Source organism: Nicotiana attenuata, unplaced genomic scaffold (assembly GCF_001879085.1).
Source record: "Nicotiana attenuata strain UT unplaced genomic scaffold, NIATTr2, whole genome shotgun sequence".
In the NCBI taxonomy this organism is placed as follows: domain Eukaryota; kingdom Viridiplantae; phylum Streptophyta; class Magnoliopsida; order Solanales; family Solanaceae; genus Nicotiana; species Nicotiana attenuata.
In genome coordinates, this window is record NW_017671291.1 from 87134 (window position 1) to 101857 (window position 14724).

General features: G+C 33.2%; 1 protein-coding gene and 1 non-coding gene across 2 annotated transcripts; both read right to left on the bottom strand.

Moving 5' to 3' along the window:
• Window positions 1-4426: 4426 nt before the first annotated feature.
• On the bottom strand, window positions 4427-4499 carry TRNAE-CUC. The gene has a single exon. It is a non-coding gene; the product is annotated as a tRNA-Glu (tRNA).
• Window positions 4500-5108: 609 nt separating this feature from the next.
• Window positions 5109-14093, bottom strand: LOC109207316 (membrane-associated protein VIPP1, chloroplastic). The gene is made up of 11 exons (XM_019370212.1): window positions 13739-14093; window positions 10748-10872; window positions 10542-10652; window positions 10359-10423; window positions 10209-10290; window positions 8476-8550; window positions 8096-8166; window positions 7801-7883; window positions 6806-6870; window positions 6431-6505; window positions 5109-5568 (listed from the first exon to the last, which is right to left on the bottom strand). Exons 1-11 carry the CDS (start codon window positions 13857-13859, stop codon window positions 5449-5451), a joined length of 993 nt encoding a protein of 330 aa, XP_019225757.1. The 5' UTR covers window positions 13860-14093; the 3' UTR covers window positions 5109-5448.
• Window positions 14094-14724: the final 631 nt, after the last annotated feature.

Consider the following 14724-nt stretch of genomic DNA (forward strand, 5'->3'; position numbering starts at 1 on the left):
GGTCAAACCCGGATTCTTCGAAGGATACACTAAAGAACTCGATTATTACAATTCAAGGGTTTATATTCAGTAGTAAATAGGCATATATAATGTATTAAAACTTAATAAACTGCATTAATATTTGTATCACAAGATTGTGTTTTGTGATAAATTGCTGCTATTTTAGTAAAAAGGATGAGTTAGATTCAGGGTGAAATAAGTTGCAGTCTATTGGAACATATGGACTTTGTTTTTGCAGTCCATAGTTTAGTATTTTTAATTTATGATATTTGAATCATACGAATTTGTTTTTGTAGATGATCTGTTACGTACCAAAGATCAAGAACACCATCTTCTGTACTTGAAAGAAATTATACGCTTCTTTCTTATGTTTCTAGATAAGAGCATTTATAAAATAAAAAAAACTAGAAACATAAGGTTAGATGTTCTTCTGTAAAAGAATTTCTTAATTAATTTTTGTTATTCTTCTATCATCATATTTACTTTTATAATTTAATTTAAAAATATTGTCCAGTATGCTTAATACTATGATATTTGATTTTTGACTGTAGGAAAAATAAACTTACAACCAAAAGTATCCTTGGTAAGTTGGTAGGCTATATAGATTGTTTCTTTTAGATTATTAGGTGAGGTACATATGCTATTTACATACAAATAATTTGAAATGTAGAAGTCTCTCCATTCAAAATTTATTTTTCTTCTTGATATTATTTAAAATATACATATATGGAGGAATCTCTTTGTAGTAGCAAAATGGATTGTGTTCTGTTGAAGGAAACATACAAGGAAATGTGCATAAATTCAATGTATTTTTCGAGTTATTTGGATGTATTAATGTTGTACAAAATAGTTTATCAGAAATAGTCTCTCTATCCTACAAAGGTAGGGGTAAGATTTGCGTATATCTTACTCTCACCAAACTCTATTTGTTGATTACACTGGCCATATGTTATTGTTTTATTATTAGGGTGTTTAAGCTATTGGTTACTAGTAATACATTGTTACCTTCCTAAAAAGTATTAGATTTGAGCGTTGTTATAGTTAGCTTTTGAATTACTATTGTCGGTTTTTAATTTGTGTGATTGGAGTTAGTTTTATTTATAATTAGATGATGGATAGCAGTGGTGAATTTATAATGCATTAGCTTGCAATAGAAGTTTTTGAAATGGAGAAAATGCAAACATCAAGAAGGTTTCATTCTTCTTTTATATTTTTCTGCTATTAGTTGAACAAATTTAGTGGCGGCATTAACCATAATAGAATAGAAGTTCATACAGTATGTATGTGTCATTTCATGAGGCTCATCAACTACATTAAATTCAAAAATTTTATCTACTGAATAAGCTTATGGAGAAAAAAATTTGTTATACTTACACCAAACAAAAGTCATATTATCAGTGCATGAATTGGTTGAATTATTCTTTTTGCCACAACTGATTAGCTTTCACTTTATGATTTCTTCCACATCGTTACAATTTAGACACTACTTTCTCGATTGAATAGGTTCTATAAGATAAAAAGGTATTAAACATCTGTTATTGTCGATAATTTGTTTTGGTAACTCTGTCCTTTAATTTGCATGTCTGTATTGATGGGATAATCAGTATCAAAACTCGATTGAAGAATTTGTGCACCAAACATATGTATCCTCAAATACGTTTCCCAGTGATATACTACAGCATATATCACGTTTGCTTCTACGTTTTTTTATTTTCAAATCTGAATTTTTTGATTTGCTCTTCGTATATTTTTTTAATTTCTATATGCATATTCATGGGGTAATCAATAGCAAAAACATGTAGTTAAGTTGCAGATTTTTGTTAAATCTATTATTTTAAGTCTTTTTCGAACTCAATAATTTTTTTATATTTATTAGGATCCTGACTTCAATACTATTCAAGGCGTAGATGAAGAGAAGGAATGCGAGGTAAGTACATGCTCACTTTTAATTTGTCCTTTAAGATGACACTTATTTTACATATATATGTGGATAGATATATTTGACAATAAAATTTTAGATCTGGTCAAACCCGGATTCTTCGAAGGATACACTAAAGAACTTGATTATTAGAATTCAAGGGTTTATATTTAGTAGTAAATAGGCATATATAATGTATTAAAACTTAATAAACTGCATTAATATTTGTATCACAAGATTGTGTTTTGTGATAAATTGCTGCTATTTTTGTAAGAAGGATGAGTTAGATTCAGGGTAAAATAAGTTGCAGTCTATTGGAACATATGGACTTTGTTTTTGCAGTCCATAGTTTAGTATTATTAATTTATGATATTTGAATCATACGAATTTGTTTTTGTAGATGATCTGTTACGTACCAAAGATCAAGAACACCATCTTCTGTACTTGAAAGAAATTATACGCTTCTTTCTTATGTTTCTAGATAAGAGCATTTATAAAAAAATAAAAAAAAATAAAAAATTAGCAACATAAGGTTAGATGTTCTTCTGTAAAAGAATTTCTTAATTAATTTTTGTTATTCTTCTATCATCATATTTACTTTTATAATTTAATTTAAAAATATTGTCCAGCATGCTTAATACTATGATATTTAATTTTTGGCTGCAGGAAAAATAAACTTACAACCAAAAGGTATACTTGGTAAGTTGGTAGGCTATATAGATTGTTCCTTTTAGATTATTAGGTGAGTTACATATGCTATTTACATACAAATAATTTCAAATGTACAAGTCTCTCCATTCAAAGTTTATTTTTCTTCTTGATATTATTTAAAATATACATATATGGAGGAATCTCTTTGTAGTAGCAAAATGAATTGTGTTCTGTTGAAGGAAACATACAAGAAAATGTGCATAAATTCAATGTATTTTTCGAGTTATTTGGATGTATTAATGTTGTATAAAATAGTTTATCAGAAATAGTCTCTCTATCCTACAAAGGTAGGGGTAAGATTTGCGTATATCTTACTCTCACCAAACTCTATTTGTTGATTACACTGGCCATATATTGTTGTTATTGTTTTATTATTAGGGTGTTTAAGCTATTGGTTAATAGTAATACATTGTTACCTTCCTAAAAAGTATTAGATTTGAGCGTTGTTATAGTTAGCTTTTGATATACTATTGTCAGTTTTTAATTTGTGTGATTGGAGTTAGTTTTATTTATAATCAGATGATGGATAACAGGGGTGAATTTATAATGCATTAGCTTGCAATAGAAGTTTTTGAAATGCAGAAAACGCAAACATCAAGAAGGTTTCATTCTTCTTTTATATTTTTCTGCTATTAGTTGAACAAATTTAGTGGCGGCATTAACCATAATAGAATAGAAGTTCATACAGTATGTATGTGTCATTTCATGAGGCTCATCAACTACATTAAATTCAAAAAATTTATCTACTGAATAAGCTTATGGAAAAAAAATTGTTATACTTACACCAAACAAAAGTCATATTATCAGTGCATGAATTGGTTGAATTATTCTTTTTGCCACAACTGATTAGCTTTCACTTTATGATTTCTTCATAGAGACGGTTACCAATTTTTTTAACATTAAGCATGTATTAATTCAATTCCGTATTTCACCGAGGGTTTGGTCAAAAGAACTAGAATTGTTATCTCATTATTGTACAATTCAAGTCTCAATTAGATCTTAAATATGGTATTCTTTAAATTATACGTAACTAACTGAAAAATTAATTGTCAATAAATAGAAAAAATGCACAAAGAAGGAGATAGAAATAATGGCGATGTATTACTTTAATTTATAAAATAAGATGAATTAAATAACACAAATAAATATTATTGGTTATTGATAAATGATCGTGGAAATTTATAGGAACAATACAATTCAATATGTTCAAATAAATCCGATTACAATTTAATATTTTTTGATACAATCCGCGCATCGCGCGGGTGCGAATACTAGTTTAAAGATTCCAAAATGATCAAAAAAATAAGATTCCAAAAAGATCAAAAAAATTTCTTCATAGAGACGGTTAGCAATTTTTTTAACATTAAGCATGTATCAATTCAATTCCGTATTTCACCGAAGGTTTGGTCAAAAGAACTAGAATTGTTATCTCATTATTGTACAATTCAAAGTCTCAATTAGATCTTAAATATGGTATTCTTTAAATTATACGTAACTAACTGAAAAATTAATTGTCAATAAATAGAAAAAATGCACAAAGAAGGAGATAGAAATAATGGCGATGTATTACTTTAATTTATAAAATAAGATGAATTAAATAACACAAATAACTATTATTGGTTATTGATAAATGATCGTGGAAATTTATAGGAACAATACAATTCAATATGTTCAAATAAATCCGATTACAATTTAATATTTTTTGATACAATCCGCGCATCGCGCGAGTGCGAATACTAGTTTAAAGATTCCAAAATGATCAAAAAAATAAGATTCCAAAAAGATCAAAAAATTTTATTCCGTTGCCGGGACTTGAACCCGGGTCTCTCGGGTGAGAGCCGAGTATCCTAACCACCTAGACTACAACGGATTTGTGAGAGACTTTTCCTTTAAAAATTATGTCTGTTATTTTATACTTTCTAACTTTTAGACAAGACTAGATGAGAGTAGATTTATCATCTCATATCTTGACATTCATTTAAAAGAGAAAATTTGAATTTCCTCTGTAAGTCCATTTACTATTTGATAATATAATAATTTATAAGTTGACAATCTCTAATATCCCTCGTATTCCATTCGTCCTAAGAAGAATAGTCGTCGTTCAGTGATCTAACTCTAGCTTGTTCTTTAAGAGCATAAAAAGAACTATACAAAATTCTCAGCAAATTAAATTTTGTTGCATAACACCATTCTAGTTTCTTTTTAGGGCTTGTTTGGTACGAGGGATAAAGGATAATTAATCGCGAGATTAAATTTGATATGAGTTTATATAAAATTTGGTTAAGATAAAATCGCGGTATAACTAATCCCGAGATTAATTATCCTTGGATTGTAGTGTTGTTTTTATCCCAATGGAATGGTGAGACAACAATCCCGAGATAATTAATCCTAGGATAATTAAAGTTGCGGTTGTTTCACAGCCTTTGTGCAAAAAAAGGCTGTATTTTTTCAAAAATTAGAAAAACTTAAGGCATTCTCACAAAGAAAACAACGTGGGAATTTATTAGATAACATGCAAAACCAGCACTATGGAATTTTCAAATCTACAATGCAACTTAAGCAACTATACTCCTGAAACATTTGGGTGACAATATACAAAATTGAAGTCAAGTCTAGCTTACACTATATTGCCATAATGTAGGTCAATAATATAAAGAAGACGTATCGACATATCTCAATATACTTTCCATTTTTCACTTCCTATATTCGTTTGCCTTTATCGATAAGGCAACTTTTCTGGAAACCAAGAACACATTCTTCGAGTAAAAAAGGGGTTAGGAAGACGATATGTGGACATGGTGGAACATCAAATATGATCTCTAGAAATCATTTGCCCGCCTTCTTAATTCATTCAATTCTTTCTCAATCTCTGAATCTTGAAATTGCAATGTTGAGCTTGAACTGGCAACTGTCGTTCTCCCCGGTGGAAGCTCACCTTTCTGCTAGTCGATAAAAGGAAAAATTAATACTGGAGATTTTGAAGGAAATACCACATCAACAAGCAAACAGATCATGTTTTGTACATAATTTTTGTATACCTTGACTATCAAATAACAAGAAAGCAGATTATACGTCCTCAACTACTCCGTCACCCCATATGCTCTAGGTTCGTCTTTTTCCCAGTAAAAAGAGATACATATTCTTCTTGCTCCAGTCATCAGATCGATAACATGTGGCTTAGATATTGCGATGCAAGGTACAACCCCAAAAGTGTCTTCAAAATCTTTTTTGCTGGAGCAAATTATCTAATGTATATCATTTAATTGAGTTTTTGGATTTTGTTGGTTCCTTGGATTTTATGTAGGAACCATTTTGTTTATACCTACTCTGCGTCCACTGAATGCCTATTAAAAAGAAGCTATACTACCTGATTGAAAAAAGGCTCAAACCATCCTTTTAACTCTGGTCCACATTCATGAGAGTCTTCTTTTATTCCCGAACCTTGCTTCCTATGCTTGGTATGGTTTAGTACAGGGGCGGAGCCAGAGTGTTGGCTGTGGTTTCGGCTGAACCTAGTAACTTTGGTTCAAAATTTATATTTGTCCTAAAAAATTCATTGAAAATGTAGAATTTATTAATGTAGAACCCAGTAACTTAAAATGACTAAATTCCCGAACCACAAGCTTGAAATCTTAGCTCCGCCTCTGGTTTAGCATACTTAATCAAGCATACTGCAATCTAGAAGGAAGACTAGTCTGTCCTACAGGTGCCCATACTTCCACAAAGTCGTGCTTTCAATAAAGAAAGAAGACACGTCCAAAATATTCATTTCTATATACGGGTAGATCAAGTAGAAAGTACCTTTGAGCTGCCACTCAATTCTTTTTTTAAGCTGGCAAGATCATCATCAACGGAAGAGGTTTCCAGCATTGCAAACTGTCAGTAGCACATGATGGTTAGGATAATAAACTATATAATCCTCCAAAGGAGCGCTAACTTCTCTAACTAAGGCTTTGCATAATGAAACTAAAACTTTGTGTTTGCAGCACCAGCATGTTACTCTTTTTTGGCGTTTCGTGGTCACAAGAAATTAATACAGAAAAGAAGCCTATTTTTCACCCTTATCAAAAAAAAAAAAAAAAAGAAGCCTATTTTTCACCAAATAGCTGTGTTACACGAGGTGAAAATGCAAACTAAGGCTATTAACATTAGGATCACTTTTAAATATTACAATACCTTTCCTTCAAGCTCATCGCTGGTTAATTGGTTAAGAGCATCAGCTTGCGACTCCATTGTCAAAACTATAGAATATAAAGAAAAAGTTAGTCAATCATTTAAGCACTCCCACATATAGTTTATAACATAACGAGCAGAGGTGATTCCAGTTTCATCTAAATTATATCCAGGATAAACGACTCTTATTCCCAATACCCAGTAGCAGATGATTTCAACATGCCACAATCACAGTAAGTGGAAATATCACCTTGTTACCCAGCAAAACTGATACAACGACAATAAATTTGAGATAGTCCCATTCTATTTTTATGAACACATGAAACTGAAAATGATCAAATGAAGATGACGAGCTATATTAATTGGCTAAGACAACCTTGTACGAATCTCTTTTGAAGACAACATAACATATAATATACATCTTGTCTGTCACATGTTAGATGCCAAGAAGAGAATGTAAAAAGATACAAATCGTTTGAATCAGTGACTTGACAGTTTTGCTGAAGGTTATATTCTTCTGATGAAAAGAAAAACTTAGGCGAACGTGCTCCAGAACAGTTCAAACAACAATAACAAAGTTATTCCTTTACAAAAAAGGATGCAGATATGTGATTCTCCGCGGTTAACCAGCCAATGTTAGCAGCACATAGTTTACAGGCTTTAAGGTACCAGATATTCCAGTTGGTAGCATCATGATTTGCAAAAGCCTGTATTCAGTGAATAACTTCTCAGACAAAACACATACGAGACCCTTCATTTTGATAGACATACAAATAAAGTACTTGAGACGCTAAGGAGAAGACTAAAGATCATCTTTAAGAGACTTATATGATCAACGCTCAGTCTCACTGTTTTGAATTAGGGCAGGCAGAAAGTCAACCTCTAGAGCTATTATTATAGGACAAGAAATATATAAAGTAAAACCAAAGGAAGCGTCTGAAATTGGAAACAAAAGAAGAAAGAAGGGAAAGATAGGGCGGGAAAAGTGTAGTCAGAACCTTTTTCTTCCATTCTTTCAAAGGCTGAAAGGGCGCTGCTTGTATTTACATTTCCCAGCATCTCGCTTACTTTGGTTGCGGTCCTAAATGACAAACCTCACAGTCATTTTCTTCAAAAGAAATAAATTATAGAATAGAAGTGCGACATTTTTATGAGCCATGCATATTTCTTATGAAGTAAAAATTTTATTGATGAGTTGGGGAAATACCCCATATAAAAGAGGTATACGCAAAATGTGAGCATGGATGCTATAATTCAAGATAAACATGAAATAATGAAAAGGCAAGAACTGACTTTGCTGACTGAGCACGTGCTTTCAGAGTATCCTTCTTCGATTTTGCTTCCTGGATCTTGCTCTCCAAAAGCTGTCAGATGAGAGATTATAACAGTCAAAGACAAAGCTCCAGTTCATTTTTAACAAATAGAGTTGGACCACCAATCAAAGAAAAACAGAGTTAGACCAGATTGGTAATTGTTGCTATATGAAACCTATAAACTATTTCCCAAACAATAAGGAGATTAACAACAAAACTTTTTTATTAACCGGAAAACATGTAAACATACACACAAATGATGAGTAACTGACTCATCAATATCTAGCTTAGCATTTTTATAAAAAAGAAAAACTTTAGAATAACAAGCTCTCCAGATAAAAGAAAAGTTTAGGAACATACCCGTGTATTGCTGACCAGATTTTCAACCACACTCTTTTGCTGATCAAGTTGAGCCTTCAAGGCACTTGCATTATCCTGCACAATTTAAACTTGAGTTGATACAAACTCGAGACTTGATAGCTATGATGTTCATGTCACTTCATTATCCTCTCAAACAGACACCCCATAAGCCAATCAAGAAAATGATGGCGCGTGGCGTTCTTGGCACAACGCTCTGCAAGTTCACTAGACACCCCACCCCTGCCTTTTTTTCCATTATTCATATCTTCCTTTCTTTCTTTTTTCTTTCGTTCTTGGAAACAGGAAACTTAATGCTAAAATATACTAGTTGTTTATACGGTCACCCGCTTTGACATCTCAAGCTCAAAAGAGTATCTAATAAGATACAGAAAAGAAAATGACCCCATAAGACTCCTGAATGTTTGGAGTTTAAACCAGCTTCCATGTTGCATAACTAGATAAGAAAGTCATGGATGCCAATCATAATTAAATTATATAGTTGCTTACTTATCAAAAAGATCAAAATTAGTTGTATCAATCTCCACTCAGATTCCACTAGAAGTTAACCGATACATTAGACATAAAATCTATGATATCTCGTGTTTGTGTTGGTATTGCAATTATACAATGGAAAACCATGACAAGAACCAACATTACATCAATCAATAATCCTTGATTTCTGTTAAGTGTGAAATCATAATCTCATTGTTGTTGAAACCATAACTCCAAGGGTCAGGGGCGAAGCTATGTCGGCCCAAGGGTGGTCAACTGACCACCCTTCGCCGAAAAATTATACTACATATAAGGTAAAATATTACTTGTTATTGATTAAAAATAGACTTTGAACACCCTTGCATAGCCCACTAGCAAAGGGTGATCAAAATTTGAACACCCTTATTGAATTTCCTGGCTTCGCCGCTGTCGAGGGTGAAAACAATAATGTCAAAGAGTAAACACACAAATGTGGTTATAGTCTTGAGGTTACTATTAAAGATATAATTTCATTGTTGCTGCACTTTTTTTCTTTTTTTTTTCCTGTCATAAATATGCTGACGGATCTTCTGTTATATGTGATGTTTAAAAGGGAAAAAACGGACATTCAGGATATTTCAGCGCTAGAGTAGTCCACCAAATCTAGCAAATATATGTGCTATTACATCACAGAGACCAACCCTTTTGAGCAATTGTGGTCCCACCTGAGGCTAGTTAGCTTGAGTTGTCTATCCTAATTCTTGCCGCTTGAACCTATGGTAGAAAAATTTCCAACTTCTTGATGCACTTCTATTATATTTTCTAATTCCTTCAGTTTCGGTAAGAATTATCTTTTGAAAATTTTAGGTAGGGATATAATCATGATACACAGGCAGATTCAAGTAGTATTAACGTTCTTTCTGCTTAATTAGGAAATGTTCAAGTGGAAAGTTCTTAGATGAGATCTAAGGGATAAAAAGAAAGTCCTTCCCTCAGACTTTCATCAATAATTGTATAAGCCATGTCGCACAAGAATCTCACTCATCAAACCAAATCCCTCGGTCTACTCTTGCTCTATTCTTATATGAGATTGAGGGCAACTAGATATAAAAGTAGCAACAAAACTAAAAATTAAAGGAAAGGCCACAGCACAAATTCCAATAACCTGATAGATAAGATAACTTCCAACTCCATTAGAACTCCATATCAAACACTACATAATAAATGAACTTTTCCAATTTTCCAACAGAAAATGGCCTTACAGCATAAGCTTTTCTTCTTTTAAGAGCTTCACGAGCAAGGTCTTCATCCCCTTTTCCAAGAGCAAGTTGGGCTCTACGATACCTATGATTGAAGCAAAATTAAACCTTAGCTATTACAAACAGAACCTGTTAAGGTTCTCTAGCTCTTACCAATCTTCAGAAGCTTGTTGTGCAGCTTTATACTTGTTTTCCAACTGCTTTTGTGAAGCCAATACCTTCAGAAAAAGAAAAACATTGAGTTTTTTCACTTCCTTAACTATGGAATCTCAATCGCAATAGGCAACAGAGTTAAAAAAGAAAAAAAGACATAAAAGGCACTCACTAAGAGCATACCTGTGCTGTAGCTTGTCGCATCTTTATCAAATCGTTATTCATTTCGAGCACAGTTTGTTCCAAGATCTTCTCTGGATCTTCAAAGGTGCTTATAAGTGCATTTGCATATGACTATTCAACACAAAAGAAAAAATAATCTGAGTTGAGAACAAGTGATAGGAGAGGAGATGTGACTAATGAATGACAAACATCATGGACCAAATAACCTTGACAACTCTAGCAAACCGATCAAATAGATTCATACGAGCTCCAAGGGCACCACCACCATGACTGTTGCATCTGGATCTATTAGAATGAGTAAGTTGTAGCCCTGCAAGTTTTACAGCTCCAACTGCAAGTGAATAGAGTGCGTCAGCAAAACTAATGCTTGGGAAGGATCGGAGAGGGGGGGAGGGGGGAGGGGGGCAGAGAAAAATACGACACGAAGGGGGTATGTCAAGCAGAGTAACGAAAGAAGTTAAAACTGAGGAGACACCAATTAGTCCTCCGACATAAGCAGCAGCATATTATGCTTTTCTAACCAAAAAAGGCATATCTTGATCTATGACCTGAACATGTTGAAAATCAAAACTTGCACTTTGTTATATACCTAAGTAGTGTACGATAAAAACCTTATACATCTAATCCTTCCAATTTATGTATAATTGGTAATATATATAATTTTAAATGTCCACCCTCTATATTCACAAAGCTTTGACAGTACTTGCTACGCCAACTTGCTGTTTTATTTATAAAGGGCACATAGCTTTGACATGGTTCAAATTGAGCCAACCCTTACATAGAACAAGTATAACGTTTTTCATCAATCAGCTAAAAGGCTGGACAAAGCTTAACCAGCACAAGCAAGTAGGCGTCTGAGGTAAGACAAAATTTGAAGAAGGAAATTGACCGACACATTAATTACTCTTCAGCAATGATGAGATCATGTTAAAACAATCGCACATCAACTACAAATCAATTTTCTTCTATTTTACACAAGAAACAGGGAGCTACATGTACATACGAATAATATCCAAGTTTCTTACACATAAGCTCAGCCTCAGATTATGATAGCATAAGCAAAAACACGCATAGAAGGGACTATAGCACTAGCTGTTCTGGCAGCCTCAAAGAATGCCAAAAGCGCAAAAACAATTAGGCAACTTATGAGATAGCACGTTGAAGGTGACAATGCTGACATCCGCAAGGAGTGACACAAGTATAAAGTCATCTATACTATATTAAAAGTGGTTGGGGAGTTCTCTCCAAACTACTAGGTCAACCTATACAATATTAAAAGTACGAAGCCTCTTAGCAAAATGACGTTCGTCTTTTTTACTCTTTAAAGATAGCTTTCACCTCAAACCTGTACACTTGATAATTTAACCATGCCCTACGTAGACCTCCAAATGCACCCGCCATTAAGTCTGACGCAATGACGACTGAAAGTGCTAAGGACAAGGTAGACCTAAAATCTCGAGAGAGAAATTTTGTCTCAGAAGACTTTTACTCCAAACTGAATAAATGCAAATGTATCTAAGAACAAAACTCTACGGAAGCAAAAACAATCCATATATGCAATATCAACTAGCAAGGTTTAAATGTTAGTTGTTGTTGTTACCCTTACACTCTAGGTCTGATTGGTCTGGATAGAGACTTTTATGTACGTATAGGAATTGGTTAGAAAACCTCTAGTTATAAAGAATCATTGACTTAGAAAGACAAAATATTTGGTGTTGCAATGAACTGGACCAGAGCAAAGTGGAATGGAATATAAAGGGATATCTTGTTAAACCTCGCTTGAGGCACGCTTAAGCCTGAAGCTCAAGTTGTGCACTTCATCTCACTTATACGGGTATATCAAAGGAACATAAGAGTTGGCAAGTTTAGCAGCAACCCAGATGACATTTGGCTATGAGAAATTCATGGAATTGGTGTACACGGGGTTTGAGGTGGAACATCATTTTCTTCCTTTTTTTATTACCTTTTGGCAAGTTCAACACATTTACATCACAAATCCGTTCTACACTATCTATTTGCGATGTCTTAATTAACCTGACTTTCCTTTCTACATACAAATCCAAACACCAGTACAATAACTTAAAAAAGCACCTAAAGGGCCTATGTCTATATCTACAGTTCTACATCGTCCTACTCAAAGATGAAAAATGCATCCATGCACGTTCAAAATACAAACTTTAATGTTGATAAATTCCAATGCACTATCCACTTGAAATGCATGAATACTCAACCGCAAAGCATTTTAAAACGGGACAAAATAGAAGTACTTCATCAACCAGTTTCTAACAGTCTACAACTTATTAAGAGAATTGGTTCACAAATTCTAATCAAATCAGACATAGAAGAAGTGAAGATATAAAATAAAACAAAAGGCTGCATCTTTACATTAAGTGAATTGATAAATGCCACAGTTTGACATTACTTACAACAACAAAAAACCCAGTGCAATCCCACAATGGGGTCTGGGAAGGGTAGTGTGTACGCAGACCTTACCGCTACCTTTAAGAAGACTCAAGACAGAGAGGTTGTTTCCGGAAGACCCTCGGCTCAGGACAGCTAAACAGGAGGGGCAACAACAAGCAAACCAATCGGAAAACCGAAGTGAAAATACAGAACTAACACTAAGTAATGCAATCAGGAAATCGAAACGAAAGCAACATCAAGTAATAACAGAAGTCTAGGGATACGAAAATACACGATTGACACTAAGTAATGTACTAAAGCTACTGTTACAAACAAGGACAACGCTCGGCTACCTAAACCCTTTACCTTTATTCTCAACCTCCACACCATCTAAAAATAGGTAAAACTACAGTAACCAAAAGTATAAAAACTGAAAAGGGTCTGTACAATATTGAGAAAAGAACCAAGAATGCAACACCCACTAAACAATTGAACATAAAGTTCTGATCTTTTAAGATTTAATCCCACACTTATATACCGTTTTCAGCATCAATAGAGAAAATTAAACAAACCCCACTAAGCAATTAAACATAAAGTTCTGAGCTTTTTAAGATAATCCCACATTCAGATAATTTGAGCATTAATAGAGCAAATTAAAGAAACCCCGCTAAGCAATTGAACATAAAGTTCTGATCTTTTCAAGATATAATCCCACACTCAGATAATTTAAGCAAAAATAGAGCAAATTAAAGAAAACCCAGTATAGCAAATTTTACAGAAAGCAAGAAAGTTACCTCCTTGACCAAAGAAAGAAGCTCTGAAAGGCAGTGATTTTACAACAATAACCCTATTATAAGATGAAATAGAGGGTGCTGAAGCCATGCTTATCCCTGTTATGGGTGTCTTTACTGCCATTTTTTCCAGAGCCAAGACGGTACAACAAAAATTGCAACTTTTTTGTATGTACAAAGCAAAAGAAAACTAATCACTTGAGAGTTTTCTCTATATTTTTTCTGAGAATTTGCACACTTCTCTTAATTCTCTCTATTTTCTTGTTTGTGGCTGCTGATGAAAGGTGCGCAAACGCCCAGACTTCTCCTCAGTGTTTCTCCTGCGTTTGGATATTTTTCATTTTCTATTTTTCTTTTTTTTTTCCGTTACTTTGTTTTTTCTTTCCCTTCTTTTTTTTTCTCTTTGTTTATTTATTTTAACATGAACACAAAAACGACGTCGGAGTCGTATGTGAGACAAGGTCGAGTTCTTGAGTCCGAAACTTTTCTAATGGTTTTTTGGATAAAATACGTTTTTATTACTAAAAAAAAATTACATAACTACCTATACTGCGAATTACCTTAACGGAAATTTAGCCGTTAAAGTAATTCGCATTACAGTACCGCGAATTATTAAAAAAAAAAATTAACTAATACGCAGTACAGTACTGCGAATTATTTATAAAAAAATATTTTTTTAACTAATTTGCAGTACAGTACTGCGAATTAGAATTTTTTTTTAACTAATTCGCAGTACAATACTGCGGATTACTTATACTGCGACTTCTTTATTAATTTGGCCCCACCAGTTAACTGACATAACAATAATTCAAACACATAAAACGTAGTATTGTACTGCGAATTCCTTAAAAAATTTTGCACCCCAAGCTCGGACTTGCCTTATTTAAAGGCGTTTCAATTTTATGAAAATTCATTCAATACAAACTTCAAACTTCCGTTCATACTTCTCTCTTCTTCTTATCAATCATTTTTGTACAATGTCTGAAGAG